Genomic DNA, 18322 nt, shown 5'->3' on the forward strand with positions numbered 1-18322 from the left:
GGGGGAGATTGACTCCAACTCCATGGCTGGGACTGAGAGCCGCCATATCCCGACGGCTGAGAAGAATATCTGCCATATCCTGACTGCTGAGAAGGATAGCTAGCCGTCATATCCCGACGGCTGAGAAGAATAGCCGTCATATCCTGACGGCTGGGAAGGATTGCCGCCATATCCCGATTCGTGCTAGCCGGGTGATTCGTCGTCTCCACCGTGCATTTTTAGAGAGTGAAATTGTAGATAGTGAATGAATTGAGAGTGTGTGAAAATGATGTAAATGGATGGTGGAAAAGTGGTATTTATAGGGTTAATTTTTGGAAAAAAAAATCGAAGGGGGCGACCGGCGCGTCCTCGCACAAAAAACGCCGCTCGTCTGTCCGCCCCCTTTTTTTCGTCCGCTTCGGGGCGGACGTCGCTCCCACTATAAGCCGCCCCGAGATCACCCCCTCCGGGGCTATACTATAGTGGATGCTCTAATAAGTTGTTTCTGTTATATTGTTATTATTAGAATTAGATTCTGTTAATATTTATCAGCACTCTGAAAATTGTGGCGGGCCAGGCTGTTTACTGCATGCATATATATGAAAGCTCGGCCGATTTATAAGAATGGCTATAATGTACTGTAATCGATTAGAGTCGTGGTAATATCTATTCATAACTTATTATTTTATTTTTATAATAGTAATCCTATTTAATTAATTTATATAAGTCCATATTTTTTATAACGAAAAGAAAACAAAAAAATGTAATAATTAAACCTTGAAATTGTTCCATCACTAGTTTTAGTGATTTTTTTTATATTTTCGTAACAAATTTCATAATGATTTCTAAATGCAAATTTTAATTATTTTGATCTATGTTTTGTTTTTTAAAAATAGAATTCCGTTGCCGGGACTTGAACCCGGGTCTCTCGGGTGAGAGCCGAGTATCCTAACCAACTAGACTACAACGGAATGTTGTTTGATATACTTCCTTATGTAATAAGTAACCTTTTGTCATAATTTATTATGAGGATGTTATTGCAACGACGAACAATTTTTTATATTTAACATTGTTATTCTTCTAAAAACATTAATTTTTTTTGATCGAGTGAAACTTATAAGAGCAAAATAATACTATAACAATATTTAAGTTTTGGGCTGATCTATAAATTAAATACAAATATTTTTTATGGGATAACGGCCTAATAGAATGTACTACTTCAGTTAAAAGTCTATCAAAACAAAATAAAGATAGGAGTATTATGTAAGTTAATTTACTCCATCCGTCCCGATTAAGATGACACATTCCTTGGCCGGCACGAGATTTTAGGAAAGGTGAGTGAAAGTATTAAAATAGAGAGAGAAAGAAAGATGAATATTTAATAAGAGTGAAAAAAAGTTGTTGGATGTATTAATTGGAGAGAAAAAGTTTCCAAAAAAAGGAAATGTGTCATCTTTGTTGACACAAACTAAAAAAGAAAACGTATCATCTTAAGCGGGACGAAGAGAGTAATATTATTGGAAACAAGCTTCGCTCAATTAAAATCAGAATTGTTGGCAAAAGGATGAAACATTTGGAATAATTATTTTTATTTTTTTTTTACATATGGAATAATTTTTTTGCTGCAGTCTCATCATTTAACTGGGAAAGGGAGTGATCGCGATTCGCATGACAAATTGAAAGATCATTTTTATGAGTTAAATATGTATAGAATAATTCATTAATTTGGGATTATAGATAGTGGATGGCTAAATGATGGCAACACAACATGCATGGAGAATAGCTCGGCGGAGTCGATTATTTCCCAAGTAGTAGGAATCAATGATTTATATAATTATATCTATTCAAGAATTACTTTTTTGACTTGAACTTTTCAACAACTATAAAGATGGCATCAAGGTAGAAAACTTTGTTTGTTTGAAGTTTGGTATCCAGCTATTATTGGAAAAAAAACCTAATGTATCAAGAAATTGTTGGAAATTATGGATTTTAAGGAAGAACAAAAGCTTGGGTTTTGGACTTTCCTCTTCATGATGCCATTGGACTTTCACCTAGAGGTGTCCTTTAATTTTATTATGAGGTACCTTGATGACTAATTAAGGACTTTCATGTCCTATTTGTACTCCCTCCCTCGTTTCGCGGTAGTGGAAACATTTCTTTTGAACACACGATTTAAGAAAAATTATATTAAGTAAGTTAAGAATAAAGTAGAAAATAAAAAAGTTGAGAAATGAAGAGAGAATAAAGATAGAACGATAAGGTAGATTTGCTTGTTCAAGGGCGGCGACCCGGTGCGGAGGGCAAGGGCGATGGTGCAGGCGGTCACGCACTACAGCGATCCGGCGGTGGTGATGGAGTTCAGCTGCGGACTCGGCGAGGCGATGGTGGGGATCAATCTATGTTCCAAAGGTTGAGAGGTACGCCACTCGCCCCGAGTGATATCGGGTCGGGTATTGGTTTTAATCGGGTTTGAGTTGGAGAGCTTTTGGAATACTAATCCTATATTATGGTTGGGATATTTTCAGTGAAATCTTATTTATTCACACTTTTAACTCTGTAGTATTTGTGGATGTTGTATTGGATTACTAAATAGAGAAATCTGATATGTGTAAATGAAATGACATGTATTATTAAATGATTAATTAATGAACCATAAAATCTTGGGTTGGACTTAGATTTGGAATTTTACGTTTTTTTATTCCCGGGATTGTGCAGGTATTCTGTAGCATAAAATATGATTAATATACTTTTGAGCCGTAGTGTAACAATATAATCTTGTATGGCAACACAATGTAGAAATGAGATGGTTATTTTTTGTCTATTAGTCAAAATGGTATTTTACAAATTATATGGAGTATGCAAAAATGATATTGTGTTTTCTCGAACCAAAACAGGAAACATGAATTACTGGCTAAAATTGAGGAGAATAAACCAAAATTGGCAAAATATCTCCAATCGTACAAGAACACAGAAGTAAGCATAGAAAAAAATAGGCTCGGGTCTTATACCAAAACTTTACAAACTCATACAATGCAAAAAAGAAGAGACGACGCCCATTAAAAGCACCCACAATCGACGCGAAGGGTGAACTGGGTGAAGAAAGATTCAACCAAACTGTTATGTACTACTACTCCTAGAAGAAGAGCTTCAAAAAGAAGAGAATATTTACTAGAATTGATATATATCATATTCCACAATAGAAATGGCTCAATCTATATTTAAACTATTACTACAATTAGGGATGACAGTGTAGCCCGTAAATTTACAGGGTTAGGGCTGGAAATTTCTAGCCCGATAAAATTAAAACCCGATAAGCTCGCACCCGATTAACTCGCAATTCATTAGGGCCAGACTTGAAAACCCGATAAAATTTCTATTATTTTATTTTTTTACTCCTAATTCGACACTTCATTGACTAATTTTATGATATAAATAACTAAAAAAATAACTTTCAATTTTATATTAAAGGGAGATGATCAAAGTATAACTAATATTAAGGGTATAACTAGAGAACAAATCTCAGTCATTAGATCAAAATGATCTAGTTCACTATATGGACGATTTAATTCACTATAAGAGTGATTTAGTTCACTACAGGAAGGAGTGAACCAAAACACCATTATAGTGAAATATTTACTTCGTGAATGATTTAGTTCACTGTAAAGGCATTTTGGTTCACTCCTTCCTATAGTCAACTAAATCGCTCTTATAGTGAACTAAATTCGTGTTCTCTAGTTATGCATTTAAGTAGTGGTTTCACTAGATCATTACTCTTATATTAAATATACAAATTATATATTAAATTTTTATTAGTATTATAATTGTTAAATAAATTAAACTCACTAAAAAAATATTTAAATTTCTAAAACATGCATTAAAATTTCATAAAATATCTCAAATATTAGTATTTGATCATGTTTATGATTGAATTTAAGCATATATCTGAAATTTATCATAATTAAATATTTTATATATTTTATAAATATAACTAATTTTTGTCATGATTCATTGGATTGTTCGCATCTTAATCTTATCGGTAGAAACATGATTAACCTGCTGGGCTAGCCCGAAACCCGAGCTTTTAGGGTTAGGGTTGAACTTTTATAACTCGAAAGAAATCACAATCTGGTTAGCCCGTAACCGATTGATCCGCAACCCGAGTAGGGTTGGCCCGAAACCCGATGGGCCGACTCGATTGACATCCCTAACTACAATACAACCAAAAATCCAAATTGTTAGCATGTTCACACTCGCTAACTATTACTCCCCCGTCCCCCAAATATTGTCACAGTTTGACCGGGCACGGGTTTTAAGAAATGTAATGGAAAATGAATTGAAAAAGTTGGTAGGATGTTGGTTCTATTTTTAAAGTATTAGTTTTATAATAAAATGTGAGTGTGAATAAGTTAGTGGAATGTGGGGTCCATTACAAAAAATGGTATAAAGTGAAATATGAAGAATTTTGTGGGATGGATGGAAATGAAAAAATGTGATAAAATTTCAGGGACGAAGTGAGTATTTCGATTAACCGAATAATATTATTCTCAATCAAAAATTGTTATTCCTTTAACCGAATCTAGATGTCACCTTACTTGCATGGCTTTGTTATATATGCTTCTTCCCAAAACAATATTGACCTCAAAGTTGGAAGTCTGAAAATCGTGTTGTGACATCATACAAGCACTCCCACGTTGCATCTTCCTCAAATGAATTAGACAATTGAATGAGTATCTGAGTGGTCTATTTCCCTGCTTCACCACCCTACGGTTAAAGATAGGCCTATCAAATTGGGTACCCGGATATCGACTCAGGTATCCAGTCCCGATGGTAATTTTAATTTTTTTAAAAATTAACTACAAAGTTTTATAATTTATTTAATATTATTTAGTTCAAATTTAATACAAAGTTGAAGTAGTATTCAAGAGAAAATAACTATAAATTTTTAGACATACAAAATTCTTGTAGTAGTTCGAATTTAAGAGAAAAATAACTACAAACTTTGAGAAATACAAAATCCATAAGTTATAGTAACATATTAGCATCTTTCATCCATCCACAATAAGAAAATAAATTACATTAATAAATTAAATTACGTATTAACATCTTTAGTTAAGAAATTAAATTATATACTAACATCTTTCATCCATCCACATGTAATTAAGAAATTAAATTACATTTTTCATCTTTCATCCATCCAAAATAAGAAATTAAATTAAATTAAATTACATCTTTCATCCATCCACAATAAGAAATTGACATATTAACATCTTTCATCCATCCAGATGTAATTGAGAAATTAAATTATACTCCCTCCGTCCCATGCTACTCGCACTTTTCATTTTAGGCCGTAAATTTGGGATTGATTTTTTTGTGTAATTAAAAAAGAATTTTAGGTGTAATGAGACATCACTTAATAAAAGAGCTCTTAACTTAAACTAACATATTAATTAAATGCATTAATTATAACTTAAATTATAAATAGTGTAAGGACTTTGTGACGAGCCGAAAAGCAAACGTGCGAGTAGCACGGGACGGAGGGAGTATTATATTTAATTATAATAAAAACATAATTTATTAATTTTAAAAAAAACAAATCGGATAATTCGGGTATACCCGATTGGGTATCGTGTAACCTGATATCCGATCATCCAAAATTCTCACTACCCGATCCCGATTTGATACCCGAAAAATCAGGTTTCGGATATCCAATTACTCGAATTTTTCGGGTTTAGAATATCGGGTATCCAATACCCAATATCCATTTTGATATACCTAGTTAAAGACTTTAATTGACTCCATTGTGGTTGCATTCCCAAGTGATCATTGGCTACTTATATGTAGATAAGATCTCAACCCCTTATTTAGTTAAGACACCTAGAAGATAGGATTTAGTTTGCACTCAGCTAGCAGCATCTCATAAGAAACCTCCCCAAATTTGTCAACAATGCCAAATGGACCAAAGTAGTGTGGCCCTAACTTATGGAACTGATGATCCCTCTAAGGTGTTCTGCCTATATGGCTGTAGTTTTAAGCAAACTCAATCTCCCACTCCAAAATTGTGAAGTGTGACCATGCAATACATGCTAAGGGTCGAATCATGACTTAAAGAAAGGAAGGCGAGCTGGCTCAAATGGAGAAAGACAATTAATGACTCAAAGGGTTTCCTCAACAAACTAGTTGTTAGAGGGAATCAGCTATAATCGCTCCAGCTGCGAAGTAAGAGTAGATTCATTATTGTAGTCTCATATATAAGTGTGGAAACACACGGGGTTGTTGCAGTGGTTACTAATCAACACACACATTGATTCACATTCTCTCATAGATTGATAGTTAGCCCAAGCTTAGTGGAAGTTGAGAGTGTTTCAATAGTGAGAGAAGAGTCTTGCAATCTTGTTTAATAAAGCTCTGTTTTCTTCTTCTTGGACGTAGGTGGTTTCTCACCGAACCACGTAATTGCTGGTGTATTTTAGTTCTTGTTTCTATTGTGTGCGAGAAAAGTGGTTCCGTATGTGGGAACGAGCACACACAAGATCAGTTTTTACAACAATCGAGAAGATGTCTACAACGAACTATGAAGTGGAGAAATTCACTTGCCGAAATTTTGGGCAGTGGAGACTCAAGATGAAGGCGATCTTGATGCAGCAAGGTCTATGGGAAATTTTGAATGGCAATGAGAGTGATGGCAAGAAGCCCGAGGCCGATGAGAAAGAGAGGGAAAGGCTGCGAGACATGTAATACTCAACATATAGCACTTTGATTCTTAATCTCATTGATAGAGTGCTCAGGAAGGTTTCCAAAGAGGATACATTGGTTGTGTGGATGAAGCTGGAGTCATTGTACGAAAATTTCGTGTCGTGTTCGTGTTACACGTTAAGAAATAATATTAATATATTATAATATTTTTAAAAAAATTAAGTTAGGTTTAGTCTAATGGAGCACTTAGTATTAGCATAAAAAATAGATTTTTCATTTTTCGTATTATTATAGTGTTGTTATTGTGTCTTGTCATATATGTGTTGTTATCGTGTCGTGTTGACCTGAAATAGTTCGTGTCGTGTTCGTGTCTGAGGGTAGCGGGTCGTGTTCGTATTCGTGTTTGGAGTTTTCTTAACGGGTCGTGTTCGTGTTTGTTGTTATCGTGTCGTGTCGATACGATAACGATACAACACGCATGATTTGCCACCCCTAATTGTACATGACAAAGTCTCTTGCAAATCAGCTACATTTAAAGCAGAAGCTGCTGACTTTCAAGATCTCAGATGCAAGAGGTATAACTGAGCATCTTGAAAAGTTTGGAAAATGCATCAATGATCTTGAAAACATAGATGAACATATCAAAGATGAAGAGAGGGCATTGATGCTATTGAATTCTCTTCCTAAAGCCATGAGCATTTCAAAGATGTAATGCTTCATGGAAGAGAGTCTAAGATCTGCCATGAACAAGTCCATTCAGCCTTGAAACTCAAGGATTCCCAGAGATCTACAATGAAGCAACCAGCTCCAGTAGTTGAGAGTCTATATCTCAAGAATAATGAGAAGAAGGGATCCAAGAAGAAGTTCCAAAAGAAGCAGGAGAAAGAGAAAGTTGAGGGTGGAAAAGAGACTAGAAGCTGTCATTATTGCAAGAAGTCTGGCCATCTTAAGAAGGCATACTTTGCTTGGAAAAGAAAGCATGAGCAAGAGAAAAATAGTGGTGGAGAGACGACTGATCTGGCTCAGGAAGTAGATAGACACTCGAACCCTTGAATATACATGGTGGAGCTGCTATTGAATAATCATGGATAATGGACTCTGAGTGCAGTTTTCACATCTGCTCTCACAGATCTTGGTTCTAGAATTTAGGGAATTCTCAGGGATAAGTGATGCTAGGTGAAAGGTCACGATTGCTCTGATGCGCGTGCTAAAATAATATCGTAGAGTGATTAAGTAGACCAGCTAGACATATCCACATGTCATCGGACATGCAATCCAAGTCTACTTTCAAAACCTTAACCCACAAGATACTAAAATTTAGAACAAGTAAGGATCGAATCCCACTAGGATGGATGTGTGAAAGTATGTGTGAGGGACATTCTGAGAGGTTTGGTTGTTGCCACGCAACTTGAGTGGGTTAAGAATTGTATACTTGAATTGAAAGATGAACATGGGATTCTACCTAGACTGATCAATTAGATTGGAAATGTACGGAAGCATGAATAAACGACATAAGCATGAAATGGTGAACAAACATTTAAATCTGAACTAAAGTAGCTAAGAGCACCCATAGCTAACAGATCATACTGTAAACTTCCTAAAATAGACAGAAAGGTGAAAAAAGTAAATGGGGACTATATTACCTAGCTAGCTAAATGGGCAGAAAATTGAAAAAGTAGCAAGGACAAAGCATAAAACATATTTTCAAATCTAATCTCCTAACTGATTTCCTACTTCATCATCTTCAAGTAACTAAGCGAAACAGAGCATTTGAGACACCATTGATGAACGAACCTTAAGAAAAACAGAGCATGCTTCATACCAAACGTAAACTCGAAATTAAAGCTGGAAGCTACTGGATCTACGCCAACTGACTAACTAGACAACGCATGAAACAATAAATGAGCCTCAATCATGCATTCCAACACAGAGTGAACTAGATCTACTAAATCAAACGCTGATAGAGTGGATTTACAAAATCAAACAACTAACTATAACGCCAAGCACCCAACAAAAACAGAAATAAAACTAGACATCACAAAATCCAACAAAAACTTCCATAATCTTGAAATAGGACAAAATCGAACTTCGAAACAACGAGTTCCTAACTAAAACTGCAAATACGGAAGAGTTTCTCAAACTAGGATGTGTAAAACACTAAAACACTTGAGAAATAAACCTACAGTGATGCAAAACAGAAATAAACGATTGTATCTTCACTCCGAAGAGGGGTTGTACAACAACTGAGACGTTAAAGCAGCAGGAATTACGTTGCTCCCCCCTCCGAGCTAGGAGGCAGAGAGCATATCTGGAGTGTGGAGTGAGGAAAAGGTTTTCAAATGAAGAAACTTTCAGCTATGTCCCCCATTTACCTTCAATGTTGATTCCTTTATATATCACGACTCCAATCCCTAGGGTATATCCTCCATGATTTGACATTTGTACCCTTACAGCAAAGGGTATTTTCGAATTCTCTCTTTTATCCCCCAGTACTTGCTATGCCCGCTCCTTATTATAACTCCTCTTAATCAGTTGAACGACTTTTCTGCATTTTCACTCCATTTTGCTTCATCTGCATCTGCTTGGCTAGTTTGCACTGTCTAACTGATCCAACAGCCATCCTGCACACTTAAACTCACGATTTGTGCATTATCTCCCCCAAAAGCATGTAAAATCACTCAACAGCAATGCATGAAATGAGCCTTATCCCTGGGCAATGATCAGACTTGTGAGGTCAAAAGGATTGGAGAAATACACATGAAAATAAGAAATGAAGCATCAAGATACCGGCAGAAGTCAAGTTTATACCCAAGATCAAAAGAAATCTGATATCCATTGGAATGCTGGAATCAAAGGGATATAAATTTGATTCAGGTGATGGAATGTTAACAGTCACAAAGGATTCAAGAGTGATCATGGAAGCTAAAAGGAGAAATAGCTTGTATAATCTGTTGGCTCAGCCAACAGTGACTGGAGCTGCACATCTCTCAGTTAGTGAGTTTGGATTCTTCAGCTTTTCTGCATTTTCAATTCAATTTGCCTCGTTTTCATTCTGCTTGGTCAAGTTGCACCATTTAACTGATCCAGTAGCAACTGCAACTTAAACTCAAATTTCATGCATTATCTCCCCAAAAGTATGTGAAAACACCCAAAAGTCAATGCAAGAAATGAGCCTTATCAATATCCCATAAGACAATGGCATTTCTTCAATTAAGTCTTGACTCACCTGTGACCAAGCTCCCTCGTGTATAGGTAAGGGCTAACCCTCATACATACACTGTGATCGTATCTATTCCTCCGACAAACATCACACTCTCTGGTGATTTCTCCATCTTAGTCCAATAAAAAAGTGAGTACAACCTCTTGTAAGTAGCTAGAACCCCAGAATATCCTCCTTTACTTGAACAGTGGAAAGCCTTAATAATTTGTCTTCTCATGCCTTCATCATTCCCAATTACCAACCTTTCTTTTCTAAGAAGTTGATTACCAAGCCAAGTAAATTTAGACTTAGTGATTCTGTTTCAGTTCTTCAATGATAGCAGCCAATTTAGCATCCGATCTCCATGTGGCCTCAATATGTGGATAAAGGTCCACTGAAACAGTACAAATGGCCATACAAATTACTTCATAAAGTGTTATTATGAATTTTTTGGTCTAAAGTATAAGCGCAAATAATCACAAAAAAAAAACAATAAATGTCCTAAAAATACTTCTAAACTGCAAGAGAATATTGTCAAAAATAGTACTTCGCGGTCAAACCCACAAGAAGGCGGTTCGGGTGAAAAGGTGCTAGAAAGGAGACTAAAAGCGGTAAAACTGAGATAAGATGAGGATATAAACAAAATCAAAACAAAAGCAAAGGGATAAGATCTACTACTAACTTGATTCGGAATTGTTTCAATCTATTTCACCAGAACTCGTTCATAATACAATCTTAGCAATTAAGGATCGTATTTATTTTACGCTCACCGCAGCTGAACACTTGGTAAGAGAATTGTACGACTAAGATAAGCTAAATACGTTTCAAAGTCCCTACTCAGTGACCTTTCATCCCTGCAGGTAGCGCAATAGGCTACATATTAATTTCTAAAGAAGGTAAACACCTTTGATCCACCCTTCAGATATAAACAAGCACCATAGATACGTATTGAACTCGAGAAATAGGAAATCATCGTCTGGAGAAATAAAGTTCAAAACAATTCCTTCTACAAATTAGGAGTAGTCCAAAATATTAGCCAACACATGGCTTGATATAAAAAATCTAAATACAAATACCATGGTGGACAAATATTCAGTTGGATGAGATAAAGACTGCCTTCAATCCTTTAGTGATTCTCTAGGGTTCTCCGTCTGGCAGCGTAGGAGAAATATACAAGCAGAGAAAAAAGATGATAGAATGAAAGGTAGAATAAAAGATGAGAATTATGAACCAGGGGACCCTGTTTTATAGATGTGGAAAAGACTGATATCTAATAGGATTTGAATTCTTGAAGTTTATCTGCATTGCGCAACTTTCGTAAAACGACTAACTTTCTCTACTGGACTCTGATTGAGGTGTGCAAGGTACCTACACGAAACTCTTTCAAAGATGAAGACATTGATGGTTATAAGAGCATTTAGAGATCATCTTGAGAGGCTGACTGCTCTAAGAAAGGCTATATTTTCTTAAAAGATCAATTAAGGGCTTTCTGATTACCCCAAAATTTAATACTCCAAGAAATCCTCTAAGCTGAAATACATCTGATGGTATTGGCCATTTCAGCATGGCCTGAATTTTCATTTGATTTGTTGAAACACCAACTTTAGAGATTGTGTGGCTTAGATATTCCACTCGTGGCAACCCAAATGAACACTTGTAGTGCTTAGCAAAAAGTAAGAATTCCCTGATTTTTCTAAAAACTGACTCCAAATGCCAAAGATTAGTATATCATCAAAGAAAACCAGCATAAATTTTCTCAAATAGGGTGTGAAAACCTCATTCATCAATCCTTGAAACATAGAAAGTGCATTGGTCAATTCAAATGGCATAACAACAAACTCATAATGCCCACTGTGGGTCCTAAAAGACCAAGCTAACACTAAAAATGAGCCTCAACAATAATACAAAGAAAATGAATAAAACCAATGGGAAGAATATGCAAATTTGATTTACATCAAATACCTCAACACTTACATCTTGCTTTTTCTTATGAACAAGCTGTCTTTTTTTCACAATACATAACAACTAATAATCAACTATATCCCAAATGTATATCACATTATCACTCAATGACATTCGAATCAAGGCCCTTTTCTTGTCACAATCATCAACTACCAAAGAATGCTAAACCAACTTGATATTAATGACCATGAATGAATGACTAAAAGAGAAAGCTAAACAAAGGATATACCATGCAGGCTCTATAGAATATTATTTTAAGCTACACAAGTTCTGTATGGTTGATTTTAAGCTACTATACATATAAGACACAAGATATTGTATGCTAAACATAAAAATATGTGAACAGAACAATATATTATTAACAATCAACCTTAGGCAGCAAAAATACATTTAATCACAAATAAAAAATAGTATTGTACTAATTCAACTTTTAACTATCGAAGTAACAAAAGACTTCAAAAACTCTTATTTTCCAATACTAATTCACAAATTTCCAAACTTAAATAAATTACTACTTTAGTACTAATTCAAAACAAAGTACAAACACTTTATTTAATCAAGATAACTTCAAATTTCCAAATTTCAGGGGCGTTAATATACAGTATGAACAATGCGTGAGGTTAGGTTAGTTAAGAACCCTTTTCAAAATAGATAATCTCCAATCCATCAGAAAAATGCTACAATTCAAAAATGATCAATTTAGAGGCATCAAATTTCAAGCATTGTCATTGTAATAAACCCTAAAATTAATATTATCAAGCGAAGATTGAGTATAGACTTTATTGATATCTGTAATCTTGCAATCTTAAACTTTCACAATGCTAAAATCAAGCAACAATGTGGATTCATTTTTTAACTTCCCAGAAACAAATGAACTTCACATACCATAATATATCCTTAGCTGCTGGAATGATAAATACAAAGAGGAACCTGAGGATAAAAGGAGCAAAAACATTAGTCGAAAACAAGAGAAAACTGTGAATGATATATATAATAATGCAAAAGCACCCAGGGATAGTTTCAAAAACTCTGCTGGAGACATTGAAAAACTCAGCAGAATGTTAGATGTGATTAGCTAGTAGCGTAATCTGTACAAAAGACGATCATGGGCCATGTCGGTGTATTTTCAGTTACGTCATCTTCCTTCCAGCTCACTTCCAAAGTTGAGAGGTTCATGAGTAGCTTGATAGTACTACAGGAAGGTCTGATATGTTAATAAGGAGACTACCACCCTCAGCAAGCGGATATCTTCTTTCGCTTGTAGTATTTTAAGATGACCTTGGTGCTTCCAGATTGTCTCCCATTGCTCGTGGCTAGTAGAGGATAACCCAAGGGGCGGGTTGGAGAGACGAGTAGTCCAGGGCAGTTGGTTGATTCACCACCTGTACACATAGCGTAACAGTGAAAATTTCATTGAAAATAAGTAAATTATTGAACTTGAATCCGTTTAATGATAAAGTACCGCAATGGCTTTTTCAGCAGAGGAGCAACCGGCATTGCCATTGTAGGCCATTGGTTTTGTTGCTGAGATCAAAGGAAAAAAATGAGAAACAAAAGTCTGTAGCTTGAATCAAACATCGAGATGGAGATATATTCAAGGAACAATCGGAACATTCTTGATATATCATAGCATAGAGGTGATATATAGTGTTACCATGCCGATTCCTGCTCCATGATGTCAGTCTCCACTACTTGTTTCCCTTCCAGAACTTCAGATACAGGGCTGATTCCACCAACCCCAATGTCGGCATTGTTATCTACATGGTCACAACCAGTTGTTTGGTTTTCTGCAGACAGGTTTTAAAGGAGGTTACATCTCCTTTTGTTAAGAATGGCCCTTCGATCAAAAAAAAGTTTGCGGCAATTCATTTACCTGCAGGTAGATCACTCTTCAACATTTTCTGGCAAAATATCGTACCCTGGAAGTCGAGGAAAGTATAGACCAGAAAATTTAATCTCTCTGATTCATCCATCATGGAGAACCCAAATGAAGAGATCCAAGTGTTCAAAACACTAGGAACAGCAGGCAAAAGAAGCCTCTCGACTCCCAATTGTGCGAGTTGCTGCAAAAGCCAAATACACCAAATAAGCCAAAATAACACAGCACCAACAGACACTTCAACAGTTACAACTGCAAGTCATATCTATCTTGGGAAGTCGGCTTTGCATGAAAGAAGAACTGTATAATGAATAGGCAGCTTGATGCCATCCAGAGCAAGTTTATGGGCTGGGATAAGATTTTGAAGGCATGGACATAAGGTGAGAGACCCAACCCATTTCTCCATATAATCATTTGAAGACAATGATTACAACACGACTCATTATGCAGGTACGAGGGAAATGAAGCAAAACAATGGAGTTCTATAATGTAGGAGCAGAACACCTTCTCAAGTTCATTCATCAGAATTCTACACATCCCAAGTCGACGATATTGAAACCGTGTGGCGACCAAGGGACTTCTGCAACTGTTTTGCCATATATCCTGAATCAGTAGGCATGGAATTTGAGTTACTTCAACATAACAATATACAAGAGTTTTGAAATAAGAATGTGAAGCATCAAATACCTCACGGAAGCGGCTGAGATCAATTCGTCATTCTTTTCCAATATTACTGTATAAAATCCTTGAAAGTTCAAACGGTTGAGATCTGACCTGTAAATCAAAATATTAGTACCACATATATATCTAACCCGCACTGAAAATTATAGTACCACTTATATTGTGTTATATTCCTTATATCCTGAATAAAATAAAATATTAGTACCACTTATATAATGCTTACGTTCTTCATATAATAAATAAATAAATAAATAGATCTAAAATTATAGTCAAGGTACATGGGGGATAATATTCCATTAAATTATACTCCCTGTGGTCTTAAAAATAGAATTTTTTTTTCCTTTTGGTCCATTTCTTAAAAGTAGAATTTTCCATTTTAGGAAATGGACCCACAATCCGACTACCACTATTCTACCTACTTTTCTCTTCCTCTCTCTTACTTTACCAATTTTGCAAATAAATACGTGCCGTTTCAAAAGTTCCTATTTTGAAAAACGGAGGGAGTAAATCTATAGTCCACTACTATCCATCAGATTTGCTAGATGTATGAATGGGCAAGACGAACAAGGATTACAAGGATACGCAAAAGTTGACAAATATTGCCAAATCGCATAGCAATAGAGTCTAGAGAATATGCATAAGTAGCAATGGGGAGACGAGACTAGCATACCTTCGATTAAAGATAATGTCTTCCATTAGATCCCTCCTGGTCCTAGGCTCTTTGACAGGTTCAAAACATTCATGCATCACGCTGAGGGCAATTAAGCTTGCTGTAATTCTCCACCGAACTCTCATCATCATATGTTGCAACATTCTTAGAAATATTTGATTCCATGTACTTCACTAAAGTCCAAGTCATATTTTCAGTTCCCACAGGAATCTTTTTCCCCAGAATCCCGTTCAGACCATCAAATATCTGCAACAGAACAGTATATTTAAACAAAGCCCGTGTGATTTTAGAATTCAAGCCATCTTCAACTTTAAAAAAATACCACAATATGCAAACAGAGCTCTATAAAAGGAAAACAGGTAACAGTACCTGTCGACATGTATCTTGGCAGAACAAGTCACCTTTTGAACGACATTGTGTATCTCCTTCATTTGTGAGGCATTCAGCGTGATCTACACGAAGTTGTCAATGATTAGAGGATGATATACTCGAGAATCTAATTTTTAGTTTTTTTTTACGAGTAGATATTGACTTATATAGGCTACTTACATCGTCGCTCACACTGACAACAGGTCAAAAACGAAGTGTCTTTGGCTAGTTTATTTCCTGAATCAGATCTGCTCTTGTTGCAAATCTGACAACAGCAGGACGGGCAGAACCAATCACCCTCCGGAACCTCCTGTCAGAGCTAACGGTGAAAAATAGAACAGATCTATATGACACCAACACAGCCTAAAAGAATTAACTCGATGGTGATACCCCTATTTTCAGAAGAAATGAACAATCAAGTGCTAAGAAATATAACAGGCGGATGAATTATGAATGCGGGAATACCTTTAAACCAACGCACTGAGTATGAAACGAGGATGGACACAGGTCACACAAAAGTAAATCACCTCCGTAGTGACAGACAGAACATATGTCGTCACTTTTTCTATGATGTTGGGCAGCCTTCGGTTGACGTTCTAACCTTGAATTTCGACTGATATAACGTAGTTTCAGTTGCAACTGGCACTCAAGCAAAGACATACCATCCTCCAAATATATATTTGCGGAAGGTCTACGATCAGAACTGCCAACATGTGCTTCAAAGTTACAAGTGTGAAAATTCCCCCGCAGCAACTACATTTGATCCCTTCGCGAGATATTCGTCCTTCTGCAATTCGAGGACCATTTTTGCTACTGCAGTAGTGAACTTTTGCTCTTGGTAAAACCACATTATTGTCAATCAACCAAGACAAGATAGTTCGAGGTGTCTGATGAGAGGAAGAAGCAGCCTCCTCGCTTACCCTTTTACTAGATTGCCTCACTGGGGTTAAAGAATCAGCATTTAAATCTCCTCTCAGACTCATTGATGCATTAGATTTCCTTCCTCTCTTGGGTGATGCAAGTGAAACTTCAAGACAATCTGATTCGAGCTTTCTCCTCTTCTTCCTCGACATTCTGGTTTTATGAGCTTCACACATTTGATTGACCGAACAAACCCCTCAGACATTGGCATGTCATTTAACTGCGTACTTACAGTGGAATCATCCGCCATTCGCGGAAGATGTGATTTACTTGTCGATAAATCGCCATCATAATTGTTGATGAAATCTCTATTTATGACTCTTCCCATGGCACGAGAGGGGTCAGTGGAAGTAAGTGCACCAGCTTTTACACACCATCTACAGGCTGAAAGAAGAGAGTAAAACATTTTTCCAGTAGGTGACCTATAACGTATTTCCCAGCCGTATGGTCCTTTATTGTGGTGATAAAAAGACCATCCAAGTGCAGACAAGTGTTTCCTTGCTTCCATGCCTTTCAATTTGCCTTCTGCAGACTTTGAAGCTAATGAGCAATAATCCCGCACTGCTTTGGGACAATATTTAGATTCTATTTCAAACTTCTCATCAGTAATGCACGGCAATTTGAACAAGTTTCTGGAAGCTTGGGATTTCCCAGGAGGTGAGGGTGTTTCTTCATATGAACTCATGTAGCTTGCAATTTTGTAGTTTGGGTGCATAGTAACGTGCGATGTGGGTTCCAACTCAAAGTCACTGTGGAACTTCTTGAAAACCTCAGGAAGTGAATGAAAAGTTTTCCCATTGGGGGAAATATAGCATTTCCTATTCGAATTTCCCATACATGTACGTCTAAACTCAATTTTCCCAGCCCAGATACAGTAGATGTTTGCTAACATCTAATGAGAGCCCATTAGGAGCAGTACCTTTTGGAGCAGTACCTTTTCCAGACAAATACTCCTTATAGGAATCAATTGCATCAGGGCATTGCTGAGGCCCCGGAATCAATTGAGGTACAGCAGACTGCCAGTTAAGTCTTCTGATCTTGGTTGAACTTTTACGTCTCCCTTGTCTCAATTTCAAACTATGAGATTCATCATAACTACTTGAACCATTCCCAGAATCTGCATCTGGATCAGGAGACAAAACTTGTTCGTCCGTGGGGCTAACTGAGACGCGAACTTGATCGTCCTCAATCTGAATGAACCTGATTATTGCTTCCATTTTACATCAGTTGCGGAATTCCTTCATCATTAGACTGGAGATCTTCAAAGGGTGCAGTAGCTGCAAGAGAACTACGAAAAGGTTCTTCGGATTTTAGAATAGATTCAAAATCTTTTTCCAGAAATTTCAATGATGTTTGTCCTTGTTTTTTCGCAGATTTACAGGGCAAGTTCATAAAGAGATTCTCAACAGCATGCTTTATATTGTCATAGAGCACCTGAGACAATAATTGTTTCCATACATCCCGTTTAGAGGAAGTCCACTCCCCAAGGTTTTTAAAGTCATCCTTCGTCCTCACCTCATACCAGATTTGCTGCACAGAGACAAGGCGAGGGTACTCTTGCTCATATTCCTCTAATAATTCAAGAAACAACCAGTTCCCACAAGTCTCCATTTCTCTGTGACCTCATCCCAATCCTTACTAAAACGCAGATCATCAACCTTGCCCTCGACTTCATCACCCAAGTCAGGAAAGAAAATTCTTCTTCTCTCACACCCTTCTTTGTTGTCAAACACCACACCTTCCCACCAGGCGTCGCCATGAAACAAGTCAACACATGCTCCATATTGCAGAGTCCGTGCCCCCACAAGACCCAAAGTCGGTGTTTCTGGACAAGGCCTAATCAAGCCCCTATACTCACCAGGTCTCTGAATCTCTTCATCAAGAAACCCATCAATTGCAGGGGTCACTTTTACTTCTTCAACCAGCTTAGCAGGGCAATCAACACACAAAAGGTGATCATACTCCACTA

The 18322-nt window shown here is 36.6% G+C and overlaps 2 protein-coding genes, 1 long non-coding RNA gene and 1 other non-coding gene across 4 annotated transcripts; all 4 read right to left on the reverse strand.

Moving 5' to 3' along the window:
• Nucleotides 1-877: 877 nt before the first annotated feature.
• On the reverse strand, nt 878-950 carry TRNAE-CUC. The gene has a single exon. It is a non-coding gene; the product is annotated as a tRNA-Glu (tRNA).
• Nucleotides 951-8562: 7612 nt separating this feature from the next.
• Nucleotides 8563-12874, reverse strand: LOC121791992. Its single transcript, XR_006048795.1, has 2 exons — nt 12719-12874; nt 8563-10265 (listed from the first exon to the last, which is right to left on the reverse strand). It is a non-coding gene; the product is annotated as an uncharacterized LOC121791992 (long non-coding RNA).
• A 334-nt stretch (nt 12875-13208) lies between these two features.
• LOC121791993 lies at nt 13209-15129 on the reverse strand. The gene is made up of 7 exons (XM_042189789.1): nt 15064-15129; nt 14400-14481; nt 14217-14315; nt 13707-13896; nt 13493-13620; nt 13296-13357; nt 13209-13215 (listed from the first exon to the last, which is right to left on the reverse strand). The coding sequence occupies exons 3-7, from the start codon at nt 14247-14249 to the stop codon at nt 13209-13211; spliced, it is 420 nt and encodes a 139-aa protein (XP_042045723.1). The 5' UTR covers nt 14250-14315; nt 14400-14481; nt 15064-15129.
• A 3-nt stretch (nt 15130-15132) lies between these two features.
• Nucleotides 15133-17570, reverse strand: LOC121791994. Its single transcript, XM_042189790.1, has 7 exons — nt 17227-17570; nt 16548-17171; nt 16353-16506; nt 15898-16185; nt 15613-15742; nt 15433-15515; nt 15133-15309 (listed from the first exon to the last, which is right to left on the reverse strand). Exons 1-7 carry the CDS (start codon nt 17568-17570, stop codon nt 15133-15135), a joined length of 1800 nt encoding a protein of 599 aa, XP_042045724.1.
• Nucleotides 17571-18322: the final 752 nt, after the last annotated feature.

This window comes from Salvia splendens, unplaced genomic scaffold, assembly GCF_004379255.2.
Source record: "Salvia splendens isolate huo1 unplaced genomic scaffold, SspV2 ctg990, whole genome shotgun sequence".
NCBI classification, from domain to species: Eukaryota; Viridiplantae; Streptophyta; class Magnoliopsida; order Lamiales; family Lamiaceae; genus Salvia; species Salvia splendens.

What these genes read in the sequence shown, in the direction of transcription:
- LOC121791993 (XM_042189789.1), bottom strand. Translation starts at nt 14,249, where the DNA reads ATGTGTAGAATTCTGATGAATGAACTTGAGAAG. An exon ending in TGATGAATGAACTTGAGAAG is followed by an intron (nt 13,897 to 14,216) that starts GTGTTCTGCTCC and finishes TGGCTTTTGCAG; the next exon opens with CAACTCGCACAATTGGGAGT. An exon ending in ACATCATGGAGCAGGAATCG is followed by an intron (nt 13,358 to 13,492) that starts GCATGGTAACAC and finishes CTTTGATCTCAG; the next exon opens with CAACAAAACCAATGGCCTAC.
- LOC121791994 (XM_042189790.1), bottom strand. Translation starts at nt 17,570, where the DNA reads ATGGAAGCAATAATCAGGTTCATTCAGATTGAGGACGATCAAGTTCGC. An exon ending in GATGTTAGCAAACATCTACT is followed by an intron (nt 17,172 to 17,226) that starts GTATCTGGGCTG and finishes AAATTCGAATAG; the next exon opens with GAAATGCTATATTTCCCCCA. An exon ending in GACATGCCAATGTCTGAGGG is followed by an intron (nt 16,507 to 16,547) that starts GTTTGTTCGGTC and finishes TCATAAAACCAG; the next exon opens with AATGTCGAGGAAGAAGAGGA.